General features: G+C 50.2%; 2 protein-coding genes across 6 annotated transcripts; one reads left to right on the top strand and one right to left on the bottom strand.

The window, feature by feature from the left end:
* Positions 1 to 54: 54 nt before the first annotated feature.
* Positions 55 to 4,312, top strand: Dusp18 (dual specificity phosphatase 18). 2 transcript variants are annotated; one of them, XM_027387295.2, is made up of 3 exons: positions 55 to 325; positions 804 to 972; positions 2,003 to 4,312. In XM_027387295.2, exon 3 carries the CDS (start codon positions 2,072 to 2,074, stop codon positions 2,636 to 2,638), a length of 567 nt encoding a protein of 188 aa, XP_027243096.1. In that variant the 5' UTR covers positions 55 to 325; positions 804 to 972; positions 2,003 to 2,071; the 3' UTR covers positions 2,639 to 4,312. The 2 variants fall into 2 exon arrangements, with proteins under 2 accessions (XP_027243096.1, XP_027243095.1); XM_027387294.2 differs by lacking the exon at positions 804 to 972 and having other exon boundaries at positions 56 to 325.
* Positions 4,313 to 11,778: 7,466 nt separating this feature from the next.
* On the bottom strand, positions 11,779 to 19,912 carry Slc35e4 (solute carrier family 35 member E4). 4 transcript variants are annotated; one of them, XM_027387298.2, is made up of 3 exons: positions 19,454 to 19,902; positions 18,039 to 19,203; positions 11,779 to 12,706 (listed from the first exon to the last, which is right to left on the bottom strand). In XM_027387298.2, the coding sequence occupies exons 2-3, from the start codon at positions 18,655 to 18,657 to the stop codon at positions 12,252 to 12,254; spliced, it is 1,074 nt and encodes a 357-aa protein (XP_027243099.1). In that variant the 5' UTR covers positions 18,658 to 19,203; positions 19,454 to 19,902; the 3' UTR covers positions 11,779 to 12,251. The 4 variants fall into 4 exon arrangements, 2 of the variants coding, with proteins under 2 accessions (XP_027243099.1, XP_027243098.1); XR_003479504.2 differs by adding an exon at positions 13,767 to 13,852 and having other exon boundaries at positions 12,571 to 12,706; positions 18,039 to 19,910; XR_004772372.1 differs by adding an exon at positions 13,154 to 13,447 and having other exon boundaries at positions 12,575 to 12,706; positions 18,039 to 19,912.
* Between the last annotated feature and the right edge of the window lie 437 nt (positions 19,913 to 20,349).

Genomic DNA, 20,349 nt, shown 5'->3' with positions numbered 1-20,349 from the left:
CCTAGGAGACGCGCGAGGGGGCGTGGCCAATGGTGGTGGTTCTGTGATCTCTGAAAGGCTCTCCTTAGAGACCGGCGGGTAGGCTCTGCGGCAGCCCACCCGGCTTCTCCGAGACGTCTGGTAACTGCGCGAGTCCTACGAGGCTGCGTCCCCGTGCAGCACAGGCCGCGGCTGACCCCTAGGCCCCGAACTACCCATTGTTGCGCGAGGAGAAGCCGTTGCTGCCGAGATCCAGGATCATGACCGGCCCTCTCGGAGACAGTCGCCGGCAGCTCCGCCCTTCAGTCGCTTCCTGAAAGACTCCCGTGGTGCTGCGGGGAAAGAGGTAAGATCGTCAGAGTGTTATCACCACGTAGTGAGCCATTCCTAGGCCAACTCCCTAGGAAGCGTCCTAGACTTGGTGGCACCTCCCACTCATTAACTTGTGGACTCAGGTCCACGTTTATAACCCAGAATGCAACCAACGCCCCACCTATATTTGCCAACACTTTCTCCAGAAAGTGTAATTCACCAGAAATATCAGACTTCAGAACTTGCTGTCTGACGATGAACAAAACTATTTACCCTCGAGTCTCACTTGCCACGGGTGACAAATCAACTAGATGCCAAAGGCTTCGTTGGCCATAAAGTGAGAAAATAGCCGCGACTAAATTTCTCTTTCTCCTCCTCCTCATTCCAAACTGCTCATTTTTGTGGGGAATGGTACTGGGTTTGTTCTTTTGTGTGGGTTGTTTTGATTTTTTTTTTTAAAGGAATTTCAGTAGTCCAGGTTGATCTAGAACTCCCCCATCTTCTTGCCTTAGATTCCTGTCTGCTCTGCTGTGCCCTGCTGTCTGATTGCTTCAGACCATTTTTGCAACTCTATAACCCTCAGCCTGAAACACATGCCTTTATTTGTCATTCCCACGAGGCTTTGCATTTTAACTTTACTACAAGCCCTTGGATTACCTCGTTCAATCACATCTTTATAAGGTAGGCTTGTGCCCCATTGATCAAATGTTGAAAGATCTTATTTGGCTTTATTTTCTATTCTAAAGTTGTGCAACACTTCATTCTGTACAATAGAATGTTCCAGTGAGCCAAGCAGAGGTGGTTTTGTGGATTGAAATGGACTGGAGATTTAGAAACAAAAACATGTCACATTCCTTGGAAGGCAGGAACAGAGAGACAGAACTGTAGAAAAATTATTGATTGGGCCAAGGTTACTTTGGATGACCTTTTGTTATGAGAGGATTAAGATAGATGTCCCTTATGCTAGCTGAAACCGGCCTGCTTGGGAAATATACTTGTTCTCTCTGTAATCCCAGTTTCTCAAAGGTTAATTTCAAGTAAAAGGCTCTGTTTTCATTGCCAAAGGGGAAAATAAAACTAAAGAAACCCAGGCGTTTGTTTCCCTGGCTCTTTATTTGGGGGCAGGAGGTGGGTGTGTGAAACAGGGCCATGTATCTGGAGCCCTTCCTCTTCTGCCTCCTGAGTGCTGTCTTCCAGGTGACTACCATCAGGCTTCACTGTCACTTGATCTTAGTTGACTTAGAGGTTGAGCAAAATACATGATGAGTTTCCCATTATCTTTGCTGTAGATGACACCAGTTATATGTCTAGTTGTGTGGGTACTCTTTAGGGACCAAGGCCCTGCTGAGTACCATCCTAGTCCTCCTGAAGCTCTTTAGGACCTGACCTGAACCCACCCTAGTAAACCCAAGGTTTGTTCCTTCCTTTGTCCATGTTCTCTAGGACCATGGCTGACCCCCTTCCACTCGATAGCTGAAGTGTTCCTTTAAAGTTGACTGTTCGCATTTCCATTGTTTTCTGTGTGAAAAGACCCCCAACACTCCAGTAACAGTTTCAGCTGAGTGACATTCACTTTAAATTAATGAATTCCCTGAATGCTTCTACAGTGCTGGTCAGAGGACTGCCTTGGCTAGCCTTAGAGGTCCAGCCATCCACTCCCCAGAAGCCTTCTGAGTTCTTAGCCTTCTCAACTCCACCCTCCTTCCTGCAGTGTCCGTTGGCCCAGCCTAGCAGAAAGATGGAAGTTTAACACATCACCAACTGTTGCCTTGTCACCTTGATGACTTCACCATTGGGTGCCTTTCCAATTCAGTTCCCACAGCCTTCCATCAGTGGCCTCTCACAGATCACCAAGAGCCTATTTATCAGCAATGGCGTGGCTGCTAACAACAAGCTCCTGCTGTCCAGCCATCAGATCACCACGGTCATCAACGTCTCAGTAGAGGTCGCAAACACCTTCCATGAGGACATCCAGTATGTGCAGGTACCTGTGGTTGATGCACCCATTGCACGTCTCTGTGATTTCTTCGACCCCATCGCTGACCACATCCATGCCGTGGAGATGAAGCAGGGCCGCACACTGCTGCACTGTGCCGCTGGTGTAAGCCGCTCAGCTGCCCTGTGCCTCGCCTACCTCATGAAGTACCATGCCATGACCCTTCTAGATGCCCACACTTGGACCAAATCGTGCCGGCCCATCATTCGACCCAACAGCGGCTTTTGGGAACAGCTCATCCATTATGAGTTCCAGCTGTTTGGCAAGAATACAATGCACATGATTAACTCTCCAATGGGATTGATCCCAGACATCTATGAGAAGGAAACCCGTTTGATGATTCCATTGTAAGCCTATCCAAGCAGCTCCTGTATTGGGGTCAGCAGTACAGCTCTGTCAATTAACAGTGCACCAAGATCTAAACTTGAACATTCTACTTGTATTGCTACAGGAGCACACCAGTTGGTGCTTTTTATAAGGGCAAGAAAAGAGAGTTGCCATAACTTCATAAGCCACAGATTTGGTAGTATATGTCTTGAACTTCATATGGCTGAAGCAGGAAGATTGCAAATTGTGTTTGAGGCCAGCCTGGGCTACATAGTGAGACCCTGTCTCAACATACAGGCATGAACACACACACACACACACACACACACACACACACACACACACACACACACACACACACCAAATACTGCCTTGTAATCTGTGTCTTTAGAGATTAAATTCATTCATTATAGCATGGTGAAGGTAACTTTTCTGTGAGCAGTAGGTCACAGCTGCTGTCAAGAGGATGGGGGAGGCAGGTGGTGGTCAGGCCGAAGAGGCTAGTGCACAGTGCATATGGCAGCCTTGGGATCCTGCAGCTCTCCCTAGATGACCAACCCAGAGAAGAATGCCAAATTCCCACCTCATTCATTCAAAGGCAGAGCCTTAAGCATCCTGGTGCTCTCCAGTGTCTCACAATAAGTGCCAACCCACTAGATAAGGGGCCTCCCTTCTACCTCCACCACAGTGGCCCAACTCTGGTCTTCTAGGGCAGACTTACACAGGGCTTGGATTACAGTGGTGCCCTGGTCAGCGGTAATCATCACATAGGCCATCCTGTCTACACACATCCCTTTGTTCATACGTGTTCTCAGAAGCCTTTGTGTGTGAGCAGAAATGCTTCATTTTGCTAGGTCTCTTCCATGTGCAGTCTAGGACACATGTCCAGCTTTCTCCAAAAGGCCTTATGCAGAGTTGCAGACCAGGAGATCCAGTGTCCCGGGCTGGCTGACTGTTCAGGAGTTGTAGAGACAGAGGTCAGGACAAGTGAGTTGACTCCAGCAGGCCCTGAAATTCAGGGCTGCTCAGAATCCCTTGGTGTCAGGATCCAACTCAAGAAGGCTTTGTTTGGTTAAGACGTGGTCACACGTAGCCTTATGCTCCTTATCCCTTTGCCTGTACTGTAGGGATGCTGGACTCACAGGTGTGTGCCACCATGCCCAGCCAGGACCAGTGCTCCAGTTTGCTTTTTTGTGGTATGACACCAAAAGCAGCTTGGGGAAGGAAAGGGTTTATTTGACTTCGTCTGTCACAGGAAGGTGTCAGAACAGGAACTCAAAGCGGAAATTGAAGCAGAATCAAGGAGGAATGTTGTTTACTGACTTGCTCTCTCCCCATGACTTGCTCACCCCAATTTCTTATATAATCCTGGACCACCTGCTCGGGGTAGCACAACCCAGAGCGGGCTACACCCTCTTACGTCAGTTATTAGTTCAGAAGCCCCACAGATATGCTCACCTCGGTGGAGGGTCCCTGTTCCTAGGTGACTAGTTTATGTCGCATTGACAAACACTAACCAGTTAGTCTAATTAGAGCTTTACAGACCATTTATGAGGCAAACAACAGCAGACTTCCTTGTTGAATGGCTTGATATGCTGTGCATCTGGAACTCTGTAGAAACTGCAGACTTTCCTCCCCCTGTGTTAGTCTGGTTCTCGGCATAGAACTGGTAGGGTGAAAATAAAAGAATTGAACTTAGCATATGGTAAATAGTTGTCTTATGTCTGAGAGACTGAGTCTCAGCCCTTGAGGCTGGACACTGAGCAGTGGGAGCAGTGCCACAGCAACTAGAGAGTTCCCAGAGAGCTTGGAAATGCTGGTTCTGATGAGGAAGCAGCAACAACAGGGTCAATCAACTCAGCAGCCAGTGGGAAGGCAGAGAGCACAGGTGAAAGATCTTTCAGCCGCCCTGCCCTCCTGGCAGGAGCTGCTTCCAGAAGGTGCCACCCACACTTGGCAGGTGTTCCCACACCCATTGTAGGCAACCAGGACAATCCTTCAGGTGTGGGTCCCTACAGGTAATTCTGATTTAGGGCAAATTGACATTTAAACCAACCACCACACTCCCCAACCTACCTGTGCCCCATTTTCACAAAGTGACTGCCCAGGGATTTGGTATGAAGCAGTGGAGGAAGGAGAACTAATCTCATCTTTCTGCAGGGACAGTCCTCCACTCCCCATCCCCCCTACCCCCACAGCAAGCAGGTGTGGCCAAACCCCTCCCTTGCAACTCTCCTGGAAGAAGCACAGAAACTTTCTTTTAAAAGAACTTTATTTGAACTGCGCGGTGGTGGCACACACCTTTAATCTCAGCACTCGGGAGGCAGAGGCAGGTGAACCTCTGTGAGTTCAAGACCAGCCTGGTCTACAGGTTGAGTTCCATGACAGGCTCCAAAGCTACACAGAGAAACCCTGTCTCAAAAACCAAAAGAAAAAAAAATAACTTTATTCAAATCTTTTAGTCATTAAAAAAAATATCTGGGGGTAGAGAGATGGCTCAGTGATTGTGAACATTACTGCTCTTGCAGAGGACCTGGGTTGATCATCTCCATCCATCAGTACCTTCCCCGGCTCCTCCTAGTGCCCTTGTTCTGCCTCCCTCCCAATATCATGTTCCTCCTTTTTTTGTTGTTATTAATAACCCTGAAACCAGTTAGTGCTGCCCATATGCTCACGGGTGTGGGATCATCCCGTAGGGTGTAAGCAATTACCAGTGGCCATGTTGCCACATGAGAGTGACCCTCCCTCCCTCTACAGCCATCAACTTCTGTAGCTCCTCCACAAGGACGGGGCTTGATCTTGTGTAGGTGATAATGGGTGCTTACAACAGCTATGTGAATCAGTCCAGCAGCCAGCATGCCTCTCCTCAGCCTCCAGCTCTTACATTCTTTCCATTATGGGGACATGAAAAGGGACAGGTGGCTAGTGATGCTTCCTGCACAAGTCTACCACAATTACGGTTTGTTGTAAAGGTTGCCAGTTAGGAGTTACCCTTTTTTGGACTGGGGCGGGCAGAGGCTGGCCTTGAACTCACAGAGATCCGCCTGACTCTGTCTCCCGAGTGCTAGGATTAAAGGAGTGTGCCACCACTGCCTTGTGCTAAAATAACATTGAACCATGCTTAAGGCCTAAACCTTTATGACCTTCAAGTGTGACCTTACTCCTTTCCTTTCCTAGTTAGATATTTTGAGAGTCTCAAAAAGAAGACCTCCTCCCTGATTTTTTTTTTCAGTAAAAAATGATTTGCCGCACAAACCTTTGGTCTAAGGCTTTACCTTAGCTGTGACCCTATTCAACACATAGAAACTAGCCATGACCACATTAGGCCCAAGTCCAAAGCCATCAGAAACAGTATAGATGGCTGCTGTAAAGACTCTTAACTGACTGAGACGCCCAACATCTCGGGATGCTGACTTTCATCCCCTCCTCTCTTTTTGAACCCTTGTGCTTAAAATGTGTTTGTGTTTTAAAATAAACTCTGACTCTACTTCAAACTGCTGCTTCCGGAAGTTCTTTTTTACTTGGAAGTCTAGAATTCAGCTAGGCGATGAGTTTCTACACTACGGCTCCTGACACTCGAACAAAGCAACCGTGGAGATTATATTCAGGGAGCCTAAACATATTCATACAAGAGCTGGCCCATTCCTGAACATGGTCAGTTGGACTTCACAATTGAAGGAGGAAACAGTAGACACATTTGAGGGGGTATACTGAGCTGAGGGTCGGGGAGCATATGTGTAAAGGTAAAGACGCAAGGCAGGGTGCGTCAACTTGCTCAGCTTGCCTCGTATGGAATTAGCTGAAAATGAATGAACGAGCACTTTGGGAGTGTATTAATACAGGGCTCTGTAAAGGTGCCTGCTTAGCCTAGTGGTTAGCAGAGGCAAGGAAGGTTTCGAGGGCTTTGTGAAATGATGGGTGGACCAGTTTCCTTGTCCTTAGGCTCAGATGCTGGTCTTTTCTCTGTACACAGTCTGGGTAGACAACCCTCTGGGTGGTCTCCTTTAAGCCCCACCTCCTAGGTTGGATGTTAAAACTGTCAGTAAGAAAGAGACATTCAGATGTCTCCCCTTAGACTTTCTTTTGCTGTTTTGAGACAGGGTCTCAATATGTAGCCCAGGCTGACCTGGAATTTACTTACTGTGCAGCCTAGGTTGACCTCAGATTCAAGCATGTAACAATCCTGCCTAAGCCTCCCAAGTGCTCTGATTGTAGGTATAAGACACAATGTTTCTAGAAAAAGGCCAGACTTGGTTGTATAAAATAGAGGAAGTATTTAACTGAGCAGGGTAATTTTTGAGTTAATAGAAAATGAGTGACAAAAGCAGAAAGGTGTATTTGAAGACACGATCTTGAAATAGGCTATTAAAACCACAAGAACTGCTCATTTCAAAGTTTATATGTTGGGGAGTATGGGGGTGAGGGTGAGTGTGTGTGTGGAGACGGGTGGAGGCATGAGACCAGTTCTGTGTAGCCCAGGAGTAGCAATCCTCTTGACCCTTCAGAGAGATGAATTACTGGTGTGTGCCAGGCAGAGGGACAAGTCAGGTTACTGGTAAGGATTAAAGGATTAAAAGCCCAGGCAACCTCATTGTCATGCCAGTTACAGTTGCCTGTTTGGGAACCTGGGCTGTCCTTTCCGCCTCAATTTCTACTGAATAATAACTTAGGTTTAAGTTTTCCCGTTAGGACTTCAGCAGTTCTGGCTTTTAATCTCGCATATTAAGGCCTAGTGCAAAAGCTAAATCAAAATAGTAAACTTCCAGGGTTTTTTTTTTTTTTCCAAGACAGGATCTCTCTGTGTAGCCCTGGCAGTTGTAGAACTGTTGTGTAGACCTGGCTGGCCTCATAATCAGAGATCACCTGCCTTTGCCTCCTGAGTGCTGGGATTAAAGGCGTGTGCCACCACATAAAGGTCCAGAATTTTTAAACAATCTACTACTCTACTCTGCCGCTAGCTCTTTCTCCATTGTCATCAGGCCCTGGGTCTTCTGGCTCAGCTCCTCTAGTATTTCCTTCACCTAAGCTAAAAGTGCACTGGAGAATAATTACTCAACAAAGAAGTGGACTGGTGATGGCTCAGCAGGTGAAGAGGCTCCAGGTGTGTGGGGGTGGGGGGCGCTGGGGGGACATAAGGATGGGACAGAGCAGGGACAGGACACAGCAAGAAGAGTCCTTGCTTTGCTTTGTTCTTACTGTTGGTTTGATTTAGGGTTTTGTTCCCATGTAGCCCAGGCTGGCCTCAAAATCACTGTGTAGCTAAAGATGACTAAATTTCTGAACCTCCTACCTGCACCTGCTGAGTGTTCGAGTTGCAGACATGAGCCACCATGGTACTAGCAGATTGAACCTAGTATTTTGTACATTCTACCAATGGATCCATAACCCAATCCCAAGAAGTCTTCTAGGACTAGAGGGAGAGAGCTTGCCTAGCATGCACAACCCTTGGGTTTAGTCCCTAGCACTGAAAAAAGAATCCTTGTTTGCCCTGGCCTTCTAGAATGACAAGCCAAGGGTACCAGGGCAGGATGGGAGGGGACCCTTGGTAGCTAAGGCTGAGACAAGGCTTTGCCTGAAGTCCACAATGGCAGGATGCCCAGCACAGCTCCAGCTTCCTGGCTTCCCCCAAGACCTGGCCAGAAGCCTGGAGGCCAGGACTACACCCGCTTCTGTCCAACAGGAGCTTGCCCTGAGGTTGTCAGTGTGCAGGTGGCCACAGAGGAAGGGTGGAGAGAAGACCAAATGGCCTTGGGGAGGAACTCTGGAGCGTCTCTGACACTGACTCAAAGCACGTGGGCTAAGTGTTTCCCAGGCAGCTTCTGAGAACTGCAGAGTTCAGTTTCACTGCCCCATTTATAGCACAGAGGCACGGGAACTGACGGCCCTTGCTCCAGGTCACAGCATGCCAGAGCCAGGTCTCAAACCCAGTTCTGACTCAGTAGTGCAATAGCGCACCGCTGTCCCCATTTTCACTTTCCACATTTCTGGTACTGATCTTTGTGAAGGGCGGTCTCTACTGTCACCCTGGGAAGACCTACCATTGTGACATCACACCTGTCCTGCTTCTGCCCAACCAGGCCATTGGATCATCTTCACAGTATAGGCTGCAGTTGGTGTCTTAGTATGGTTATCACATGTGGTGTCACCATGGTTGTGTGGAGGTAACTGTTATTTTACTTATTAATAGTCCCCAAACACAAGAATAGCAGAGTGAAGTTTACATTTTGGATATGCCAAAAGGAAGCTTTGTTTGTTTGTTTTGAGGAAAGGTTTCTCTGTGTAGCCTTAGCTGTTCTTGGCTGTTCTAAAACTTACTCTGTAAACTCTTGAACTCACAGAGATCTGCCTGCCTCTGCCTCCCAAGGGCTGGATTAGAGGTGTGTGGCACCACAGCCCAGCCTGCCAAAAGGAAGCTTTAAAGTGCTTACTTTAAGGGAAAAGGTAGGCATTGAACTCTAATTGATAAGATCAAGACATATAAGAACAAGTCTGTGACATTGTGAAAAAGGAAAAAAGTTGTTTGTGCTGTTTGCTGTTGTACTTCAGACCACAGAAGTTAAGGCCAAGTGTGTGATAAGGGTTCGGTTAAGATAGAAATCACATGAAATGCAGGCACAAAAAGAACATGGCCAGTATAGAGCTGTTTCCGTCATCCCTGGAGGTCTTGCAATGCATCTGACTGTTACATCTGCTCACTGCCACACCCTATCCCGATGCTGGCGGCCTAGTAAGGAAGAGGAGAAAGGCTGAGCTCTCAGGTGGAGTGTGACCCTGTGATCAGGGGCCCCATGTGGAATGGTCACATTCAGCTGCGGCTTCAGACTTGCTGTGGCATTGGGGGGTGGGGAGTGGAGAGGGAGAGAAGAGCTTTCCCAGGAAGGCAACGTTTGTTATCCCGGGCAAACCAGCAGTGACTGGATAGAAGATCATGAAGCCTCAGAGAGGTGAGACCTCTTGCCCAAGGCAACAGAGTCCCAAAGGAATAGTGATCTTGCGATGGGGCTCTTCCTTCTGGTTATCCTGTGATCTTTGCTGGCAGTGACACAGTGGGGCCAGGCAAGACTAGCCTAGCATCCTGCTGTGAGTAGAAAGATGTAGTACCTAGTCCCTGGCTTTCTGCTCACTCGCTGTTGGTCTTTGCTTCTGCTGAAAACCGATTGGAGCGCCTTGGGGACATCAATTCAGTGACTGGTGACAGGCCAGCACCTAAGTCAAGCACAGATCCACCTAACCCCTATGCTGTCCCCACACCACCAGCCTTTGATCTCTCTCTCTCTCTCTGTGTGTGTGTGTGTGTGTGTGTGTGTGTGTGTGTGTGTGTGTGTGTGTGTGTGTGTGTGTGTGTGTGTGTGTGTGTGTGTGTGTGTGTGTGTGTGTGTGTGTGTGTGTGTGTGTGTGTGTGTGTGTGTGTGTGTATAGAGTCAGGGAGTGACTCTCCAGGCAGCAGGCATCTTCTGAGGCCAAAGAGCCTGGGTGAGGGCCAAACAAGTACGCTCCTAGAGTAGTGTGCAGTCCCTCCAATAAGAAAGACAAGAGTCACCAAGGAGGCTCTCCCCAGCCAAAGCATCTCTTCTCTTCCGCCCAGCCAAGCCTGAGAGTGGAATCCAGAGCTGGGCAAGCTGTGTAAGGGTGGGACAGAACAAGCCAGTGGCATCTCTGAGTCATAGAGAGGTGGGTAGCAGTGAGTCAGCAAGGCTCTCTATAAGGGCAGCGTGGGGAGGCTGAGGCTAGAAAACTCTATGCCTGTCTGTGCTCCTTGCCATTCATTACCCGTCTCTCTCCCACCCAGCCTCAGGCTACCCCCCCCACATGCCCTGGACAGGAGTCCTTTATGAATTATGGCTATGTGAACCATATGTGTTCCATATGTGAACCATAGCTATGTGAATATGTAGTTCCTCTCGATCCCAGCCCCCACCTGTTCTAGCTTTATCCTCACTCAAAAGGAATCTATTTTCAGGTGGATCTGCAGCCGTGGTGGGGATCAGGGGGTGTGTGTGTGACTGGCCACCTGAAATAATGACAGTCATTTGGTAATGGTCACCCCTCCTTCCTTGCCACTGGGCTCCTCATTCAAATCCTCCCCACAGAGACCATTACAACCCTGAGTGTCATTAACTGATGCTCAGAAAGGGGAGGGGAAGAACTAGAGATGGAGCTCAGCTGGCAGGATGATGCTTGCCTGGCATGCTTGAAACCCCAGTACCACATAAACCTGAGTGTTGTGATAAACAGGCCTGGAATCCTAGCTCTCTGGAGGTAGAAGCAGGAAAATCAAGAGTCTAAAGTCACTCTCAGATACCCAGTGGCTTTGAAGCCAGCATAGGCTACATTAAAACTCTATCAGAAAATTAAAAAAAAAAAAGCAACCTAAACAGGGAGAGCAGTTAAGGTTGATCTAGTAGGGTTAGGTGTCAGGCCTTTGTGCCCTAGGCTAAGTTCTTATCCATTTTAATAGGTACACAGACTTAGCTGTCTATCACCAAGGGCTGGGGGACGAGCAGACAAAGCTGGGGCTAACCAGTTGGGGAGCTCTGGGCTAGCTTTAAAGTAGGGATCTCTCCCTAGGTTCACTGCACGAAAGGCCTGATTCCTAGGGCTCTAGGTTAGCCTGGGTGCTTCCTTGGTGCCTGCTCCTCCATGAAGTTGCTCTTGTGACTGATCCCATGGGCCCACAACCCTAGACTCAGCCCTTGATGAATAACCTCTCTCATCAGGCCTCCTTGAAGGGAGAGTAGCATGCTGGGGTCTTTCTCTTACAGACAAGTATGTGGCTAGGGAGGAGGGCATAGAGGAAGAGGGACCATGGAGGGCAGCACAAGGGAAGGCTCTGGGGAGTGAGACTGGAGTCTGGCAAGGACACAGAATAAAGGGACTTGTGGCATACAGCAGAAAGCCCTGACTGTCCTCAGGCAGAATAGAACTCCAGAGCACATGTGTTTTAGGAAGATCTCCCCAAGAGGAGAACTCCTGAAAGATGGAGGAGCAGGGCGGGGGCCATTACCACCCCTGAAGCTGGCCAATGGTAGCCTGGCCAGTAGGGGGACTTGTAGAGAACAGTGTTAGGCTAGAGGCCAACACTGAGTTAGGAACAACCACGTGGTAGCCAACCACTCACTCCCTTTATGTTCCCTTGACTGTAGCCCCAAGGAATGACACAGATGTCCAAGCAAAAATAGTTTATTTGAGGATGGAAGACCCAAACCCTGGGGAGGAGTCACCGGAGTGAGGCTGCAGTAGCTGCCTAAAGCTGGCACAGACTACCAAATTTTGGGGGGAAGCCTTTTCTGGTGTCCCTCATGGCCTCCCTCACTGGAGGAAGAATTGTGCAGCCGCTGGGCATCATCTTCATCCTAACACATTGAGGGTTTCTAACAGTTTGCCCAGCAATTCTCATCATAGTACTTGACATCAATCATAATGATTCATTTGACAAACACACATACCAGACTTGAACCTGCCATCCAGTGGCAGGCCTTGCTGTAACAGGTGAGGCTGGCAGGGACGGGGTGGGTCTCTCTGAAGGTCCCTGGCCTCCCAGGCAGCCCTTCCAGAAGGCACCTCCTTTCCCCGGCCTGGCAGACATAGCACCTTTCCAGTTTCCTCATGGCCATTGTCAGATTCAGGCTAGGGCTGTTCAGGTATGGTTCATGCACTCCACCAGGTCTTTGCCAGGCTGGTCCCTGTGCCACAACCCCCGACGGGTAGCCCAGGAGGCCACGAACTCACAGTTGTGGTAAACAAACATTCCTGAAAGGGTGAGTGCGATGCCCACGTAGCTGAGATCGCTGAGGTGGGTGCCAAACAGGAGCCGGGACAGGATGAGGTTGCCCACAACTGTGAGGTTGCCCAGTACGTGGACGGTGAGGGCAGATGTGAGTGCCAGCAAGGAGGAGCTAGCCAGGTTGTAGACCACAGATAAGCAGCAGCTGAGCAGGACACAGGCCCAGAGGCGTGAGTCAGTGGGAGCCAGTGGTGGGGCCACCCCAGCCTCCATCACCAGAGCAGCACCTGCCAGCAGGCAGAAGCTGGGCAGAGAGGTGGCATACAACAGAGTCACCGCATCCAGCCTCTCTTCCTGCAGCAGAGCACCTGTAACCAAGAGAGTGGCTGTCATTACCTGGGGTAAAGGCAGTACCCACTGGGCCAGCCCTGTACAGCCCCATCCATCCTCAGACTCCTAAAAGCCAGCCCTGACTCTGAGCAGGGTTGGTGGCCCCTGTTGCGAAGTATCACTTTCAAATGAGGAGTTAGGCCAGCTGGGCTTGTGACCTGTGCCCACTCCTCTCTTACAGGTAAAATTTCACAAAGGTAACATGTACAAAAGCCTTAATATGGTGAATGCTCAGGAAATGTAAAAAACAAAACATCCCTACAATCCAGCCAGGACACAGGGACTGAGCAGAGAGAACCCGGCTCTACCACTTACCAGACATAACCAAAGGATGAAGGAGCTGGGGGGGGGGGGGGAGTGTGAAGAGGAGGAGGGGAAAGGAAGAAGGAAAATAGTTGAGTCAAAATAGTGAGACTAGGCATTACCCCATTCACTTATGACCACTGGTGACAAGGCAGTCATTGTTGGTTCTTGGCAGCCACTCACTGTTGATGATTTTAAATCAAGGTGTTTGTTTGCTTTTTGGTTTTGTTTTTTTTGTTTTTTGTTTTTTTTAAGACAAGATTTCATGTAGCCAAGGCTGGCCTTGAGCTCTCCTTGTAGCTGAGGCTTGGCTTCAATTCTTCATTCTTTTGTCCTAATACTGTGTTGTCACCCCCACCACTTCCAAACGCTGGGATTACAGGCGTGCATGTCTGTCTCGATAATCTTTGTATAATCTAAACAAACAAACAAAAAACTACCAACAGTGGGGCTTGTCAAGATGGATCCAGGATTAAAAGAACACCTTTTAGGTTTTCAAAGAAAGAAGGGATCCTGCTGCCTGCACAAATGTGGCTATATGTTCCTGTGCCCATACCACTTCGAGCATCAAAGGCCAACACGGTCTGGGTGAAATGGCAGTGTGTGCCCAAGGGCAAAGACCAGACACAGCATTTTCCAAGTCTTAGGAGAGAAGAGACAACTGGTCCTGGTGTCTCCTCGGCCCCTAGATGGCTGTTTCCTGACACACAGTGCTTACTCACAACCCATGCTTACAACAGGAAATGGTATTTATTCCTCTCGAAGTTCATTCTGCTGTTTGGGCTTGGTTCACTAGGCAACAGTCTCCAGCTCAAGCTTTTCTAGAAATGAAGAGATAATCAGAGTGCCTCCTGCTCATTTGCTCCAAAGTTAGTACCTGAGCAGCTAGCTGTCCGAGGCTTGAGCCTTAAAGATACCAGTACAGGAAGGGTCTGGTTTCAGGTGGACTTCACCCTCAGGGGCAGTCCTTGCACCTGTCCTGCATCCTGTCCAACTTCCCCTCCCCCTAAGGCCCACAGAAGTGACTCCTATGGCAGAAGTGACTAACTCCCCAAATGTTAGTTAGCCTGTTGTGCTGACTCCTCAGTAACCCCACCCTTGCCAGACCATCCACATCATTGTTTTGTTTCTTTCTGGTGCTCAGGATCCATCCCAGGGCCTCCCCTAACTAAGAAAGCTCTCTATTGCTGAGCTACACAGTCCCAAGCACCCCCCACACAACACACAAGGCATTTTATTTAGGTTCTTTGAAGGGGGTTGAGACAGGGCCTTTGTTTGTTTGTTTGTTTGTTTGTTTGTTTGTTTGTTTGTTTCGAGACAGGGTTTCTCTGTGTAGCTTTGGAGCCTATCCTGGCACTAGCTCTGGAGACCAGGCTGGCCTGGAACTCACAGAGATCTGCCTGCTTCTGCTTCTGGGATTAAAGGTGTGCTCTACCAACGCCCAGCCGAGACAGGGTCTTTAACATTAAAAAATTACATCATGTGTATGTACGATGTATGTGTATGTATAAAACATGTATGCAATTTGTGTGCTATTTGTATGTGTATATGGGACAACTTTCAGGAGTTGGTTGTTACGATAAAATCTTCCTGCCAAAAGCTGCCGAGCCCCATCACCACGTTCAACCTAGATCTTCAATCAAGTAAATTCCATCTAACATGGACTGGAGATAACCCATTAGAGACTTTCCCTATCCTAACATTTTTTTTTCCACAGGACCCCTCAAGGCTACTACCATCATCCCGTTTCAGCGGGAAGTAACTTAGAAGATGCTATGCCCCCGCTCCCCATTATTGTTTATTAGGGTAGTGTAAGCCTAGTTAGGAATAACTTAATTGTTTAGAGTTGGGATTGGAAGGAGGTGTTCAAGTTAGACAACCTTTCCACATGACTTTAGGGCTTAGACAGAATAGACAGGATGTGCAACAGCAGATTATTGTATTTCCTTGTATTACACCTTTTTGATTGTTAATTTTGGATGTTTTACACTATTAAGTTTTAATCCTCTTTTAGACTAAAAGGGGAATTGTAGGGAGACACTGTAGCCCCGCCTCCTAGTAGCCCCTACAGGTGTGCCTGGCCACGCCCATGAGGGCGTGGTCAGGGGAGGTTGAAGATGACTGGGGGGGCAATTCTTAAGAGACCCCTTCTCTCTGGCCTCACTAGCTTGTGGCCTCTGGGCACGCTCTAGCCCAGAATACAGATCCCAGGTTGGCCCATACTAGCCTAGCCATGTGACATTCCTACCTCAGTTTCTAAAGTGATAGGATTATAGGCATGTGCCACTATGCCAGGCTGAAAGGATACTTTATTTTTTCTGCTTATAGACAGAGTCTGACTTTGTAGCCCCAGCTGGCTTTGAGCTCATGATCTTCCCAGGATACTGGGATTGCAGGCACATACCTTCACACCCGCCTCAAAGGCACTTTCAGGTCAGCATCTGAACACACGTTACCCCTGGTGCAGACACAAAGCAGCTGCCTTTTTGTAAATCCTTGCCTCCTGGCCTATCCCCACTTTGTCCCTTCCCTGGATGTGTGACATAGTCACCTCTCAGTCTCAAACTCCTCATGGATAGTATGGGGGAGGAACACTAAGTGTACATCCTCAGCACCCAAGCTGACCCCCCCCCCAAGCTCTCTGATGATCAACAGGCTCTGCCACAACCTGTGTCCCATCCCAGAATGTCCTTTTCTGCTGTTGTCATCGTTGTGGCTGCACAGCTCCCTTGAGCCCACACCACACCTGTGCAGCCCACTTTGCTCTACAACTTCTCTCCTGCAAAGTGCAGCACTTCCCTCACTGGGGGCTCAAATGAGGTTCTGAAACACAGGTGGACAGATGACAACAGGCTCGGCAGGCTGGCACCTCACTTCCTTGCCTCTGGATATGAGGTTGGCATTGCTTCACTCCACACAGCCCCGATCCTGCAGCTGGCCCATGTAGGACAGAAGAGGCTGGCTGTGGATGTCTGAGCCCTCTTTCTGGACTGTTACTCCCTGCTCTCAGGGAAGGAGCTAACACGAACATAAAGTCTGCACACTCTAGTCTGAATCTGGCCCAAGAGCCTCTATCAAAAAGAAACTTTCTCTTTTAAAAACTCCATTCCAAAGCCTGGATCCAGTCCACTCCCTCACCCCAGCTAGGCTCCCACTTCTGTTAGTAGAACCTCTGGCTTCCTAAGCGCCCTCTTTAGCACCTGGCCCCAATCCATGCAGCCTAATCAGTTTACCAACATGACGTCAACTGATATCAAAACCATCAATTAAAGACATCATTTGAATTTCTTCTTTATGCCAGGTCCAGGCCAGGTGCTGAGGACACATATTTCCCAAAGCCTGTTGGGTGATCAATAGCTGTGAATACCCCACAACTGGTGAAGCAGAGGGCACCCAACACGCTCAGTGTAAGAAGCTGAGTCTTGAGAGGGAAGAAGGGAGCTGGCACAAGCCAAGAGGTGGCTGGATGTCAATAACATGCCACTATGAACATGCCTGAGTGCCCTGGTGCCTGGCTAGTCACAGCCCCTCCTACAGACAGGGGCTGCCCACAGCCCAGTATGAGGGGTACTTGGCTCTGGCAGGTGTAGTGTGGGCCTGGAAGCTGGGGGCTTCTCTGCTTTCTGTCCCTGCTCAGGAAGGTCCTACAGGGTCGGGTTTCACTGAGCCAACTCAAGGCCCAGCTCAGGCCTCAGCTCATGTAACCTGAGGGCTAAAATAGACTGGGCTTTCACCCTGCCTGTGGCCTGGGAAGATGGGGACAGGACCTTTGGGTCCCAGTCGAAGATGCCAGGCAGGCCAAAATCCCCACTTCACCATTCCTCAGCTGCAGGCCGCCCCAACCATAGCTCATCATCACTCCGGGAACCCTCACTTTCCACCCTCAACTCTCTTACTTCTTCCTTGCGTTAAGGTGGAGGGAGAGTAGGGCTATGACTCTAATGCCCCTCAACTGCCCAGACGGGAAGTCAACCTTCACTCTAGGCATACTGGAACTGGGCGGGGGATTTTACCTACTTCTGCTCTGAGTCCTGCTGCCCACTCTCAATACAGCCAGCACCCAGTCACACTGACTAGACTTGGGAGTTCTTGGGAGCCAATCATAAACCTCTTTGGCAGCAGCTGGGAGGCTTAGACAGAAGGATCACAAGTTCAAGGCCAGCATGAGGTGGAAATGGCTGTGACAACTGATGATCAATTCACAGCATCAGACCTATCACACGGTAGCTCCTCGTAATAAACACTTCCCTGGCTTAGATAAACCGTTCCTGACTGCTTTACCTTCCCTTTTCTTCCCTAGTTCACACTTCTGGCCTTCTGGGTTCATAATCTTAGGACACATAGCTTGGGCAGCCTGGAGTCTATTCAAACATTGCCTTTGCTGTTCACTGGCCCAAGGCCCAGGCTGAGACTCCACATCTGTCACCTGGAGATAATAAAGTTCCTGACTGACTCAAGGAGAGGCTGTAGGAGGATCCAGTGGGACAAAAGGCTTCTCAAGTCATAGAACACTTCACCAACAACTTATTTTTGGGGAGGTGTGGGGGGGGTTCGAGACAGGGTTTCTCTGTGTAGCCTCATAGCCTGTCCCGGAACTCACTCTGTAGACCAGGCTGGCCTTGTACTCACAGAGATGGCTCCCAAATGCTAGGATTACAGGTATGTCCATATTAACTACGCCTCTAATGCTTAAGATTGAAGCCTGGCTGGGTGGTGGTGGCACACACCTTTAATCCCAGCACTTTGGAGGCAGAGGCAGGCAGATCTCTGTGAGTTGGAGTCTAGCCTGGTCTATAAGAGCTAGTACCAGGACAGCCTCCAAAGTCACAGAGAAACCCTGTCTCAAAACAAACAAACAAACAAACAAAAAAACCAAACAAACAAAAAAGATTGAAGCCTGAACTCCCTGACTTCTCTGAGCCTTATCAAAGAGGATCACAGCCACCCCTTCACAGGAATATCCCAGCCACACACCCCCACCTCCTCAGAGGGAGACCAGGCACTCACTCTGTTGAACGGACTTGAAGCCTCGGAGACAGGTGGCTACTAGCAAGAAGACACAGCCAACTGGGGGTGCCCGGAACTCTCCAGCTAGGCTGCATGCAGCTCCCAGGCAGAGTAGGCCCATGGCAGCAAACTGCAGGGGATGATGTCTTCGTCCAAGTAGCAGCGCAGACAAGCCCAATGTGAACAGTGGTGTGGTGGTGGTGGCCAGTTGTGCTAGATCCAAGGGTACAGTGCTCAGGCCCACGTTGCCGCAGGCCATGGAGGTACCAAAGGTGAGGCTGAGCAGCAGCACTCTGCCTTGGATGATGCGGGGCATGGGCCGCCGGGCCCCCCAGTAGCATGCCAGGGCAGCTGCCAACATGTGTAATGCCGAGAGTAGCAGGGGCCGTCCAAAGCCGTGCACTGTGAAGATCCACTTGTTGAGGCTTGACATGCTGGCTCCTGCCAACAGCCACACCAGGGCTGCCACAACCACTCTGGCTCGAGCAGGCTGCCCAAGGACCTCAGGGTTGTCAGGAGGCCACTTGGGGCGGCCATGCTCCCGGGCACTCCCAGCCACAGCCACTGCTTCGGCTGAGGTCATCCTGCCTTCATGGCGCTGCAGTGGGCAGCGGCCCATCCGTACCAGAAAGACTGAGACAGGAGACAGGTTTTCCAGGGACTTGCTGGGCCAGGTCCTGATTCCTCAGACAAGAGAGGGCACCGCTTTCAAGTGCTGGATCCGAGCCGCCCGATTATTCTAGCTCCCTCAGAGCAGAAGAGAGATCGTGGCTGTTGGGATGCTGAACTGCCTGATACCCACCCAGGCCTCGTAAGCCCTGGTACCTCTGGCACCACGGGAAATCTTCACTCTCCTCCACGCCCCAAGCTCACGCGATGCTCTTACACAGAATCCTCTTGGCTTTTTTTCCTCTTCGGTCCCCGGACCCTCAGAGTGGAGATACTGACCCCGACCTCCTGCGTATTTGGTGCTCAGGCCGTGACCAGACAGGGCAGGGGCGATCGCGTTCCGAGCGTGGGAGCGAAGGTCGCTGCTCTCCCAGTCCCCCTCGCCTCCGACAGCGCGGGGAATAGAGGTGGACAGGTCGGTGGGCGCGGATCTGCGAGCTCGGCCTGGCTACAGCTGCTCGGCTGCTCTGACTGCCGCTCGGCTCCCGCGGTGGATCTGGAAGCATCCAGCGCCCGGCTCTAGTACGGCCCTGTACGCTCGCGCCGCTCCGCTCTCCCGACCCCGCCCTCTCCGCGGCTACCGAAGCCGCGTTCCACCCTGAAAGTTAAGCTCAACCCGGGTCCCGCCCCACGAGGCCCCGCCCCGGAGTCCGGAGGACCTCTAGCCCCTCCCACAGCCTTTGCGCCTCCTGGCTCAGTTTGCGCAGCTGCGGGCGAAGTCTCTCAGTGGTACGTGTTGGCCTTACCAGCCACCAGCCGGAATCTGGGCCGTCTCCAGCACCAAGAAGATCTCCCCTTAAAGACCAGTATCCAGCTCTGGAAACCCGGTATCCTATGAAGATATCCCAAAGCTGTGGTCAAGATGCAGGGCCTTGGCAGGGCGGTGGGAGGCAAAGACAGGCTCATCTCTGTGAGTTCAAGACCTGCCTGGTCTACTGAGCGAGTTCCAAGCAGCCTCCAAAGCTACAGAGAAACCCTGTCTCGAAAAACAGAAGAAAGAAGAAAGAGAAAGAAAGAAAAAACCACGTGATGCTAGGCAACAAATGTCTCCTGATCCGACCTGGACCACGTGGTCCCTTAAGACTGCCTGATCGCCGGGCTTTGGTGGCACATGCCTTTAATCCCAGTATTCAGGAAGCAGAAGAAGGTGGATATCTTGAGTTTGAGGCCAGCCCAATCTACAGAGTTCCAGGACAGCCAGGCCTATACAGAAAAACCCTGTCTTGAAAAATCCAGCCGGGCGTTGGTGGTGCACGCCTTTAATCCCAGCACTCAGGAGGCAGAGGCAGGCGGATCTCTGTGAGTTCGAGACCAGCCTGGTCTACAAGAGCTAGTTCCAGGACAGCCTCCAAAGCCACAGAGAAACCCTGTCTCGAAAAACCAAAAAAAAAAAAAAAAAAGAAAAAAAAAGAAAAATCCAAACAAACTGGGCAGTGGTGGCAAACGCCTTTAATCCCAGCATTCAGCACTCGTGAGGCAGAGGCAGGCGGATCTCTGTGAGCCTGGTCTACAAGAGCTGGTTCCAGGACAGCCTCCAAAGCCGGGGACAAACCCTGTCTCGAAAAACAAAACAGCCGGCCCGCCTTTAATCCCAGCACTTGGGAGGCAGAGGCAGGCATATCTCTGTGAGTTCGAGGCCAGC

This window comes from Cricetulus griseus (assembly GCF_003668045.3).
Source record: "Cricetulus griseus strain 17A/GY chromosome 1 unlocalized genomic scaffold, alternate assembly CriGri-PICRH-1.0 chr1_1, whole genome shotgun sequence".
NCBI lineage: Eukaryota > Metazoa > Chordata > Mammalia > Rodentia > Cricetidae > Cricetulus > Cricetulus griseus.
Note: the sequence above shows the minus strand (reverse complement) of the source record. Positions and strands in the feature narration are given on the sequence as shown.

What these genes read in the sequence shown, in the direction of transcription:
- Dusp18 (XM_027387295.2), top strand. Translation starts at nt 2,072, where the DNA reads ATGACTTCACCATTGGGTGCCTTTCCAATTCAGTTCCCACAGCCTTCC.
- Slc35e4 (XM_027387298.2), bottom strand. Translation starts at nt 18,657, where the DNA reads ATGGGCCGCTGCCCACTGCAGCGCCATGAAGGCAGGATGACCTCAGCC. An exon ending in CTTCAAGTCCGTTCAACAGA is followed by an intron (nt 12,707 to 18,038) that starts GTGAGTGCCTGG and finishes TCTTGGTTACAG; the next exon opens with GTGCTCTGCTGCAGGAAGAG.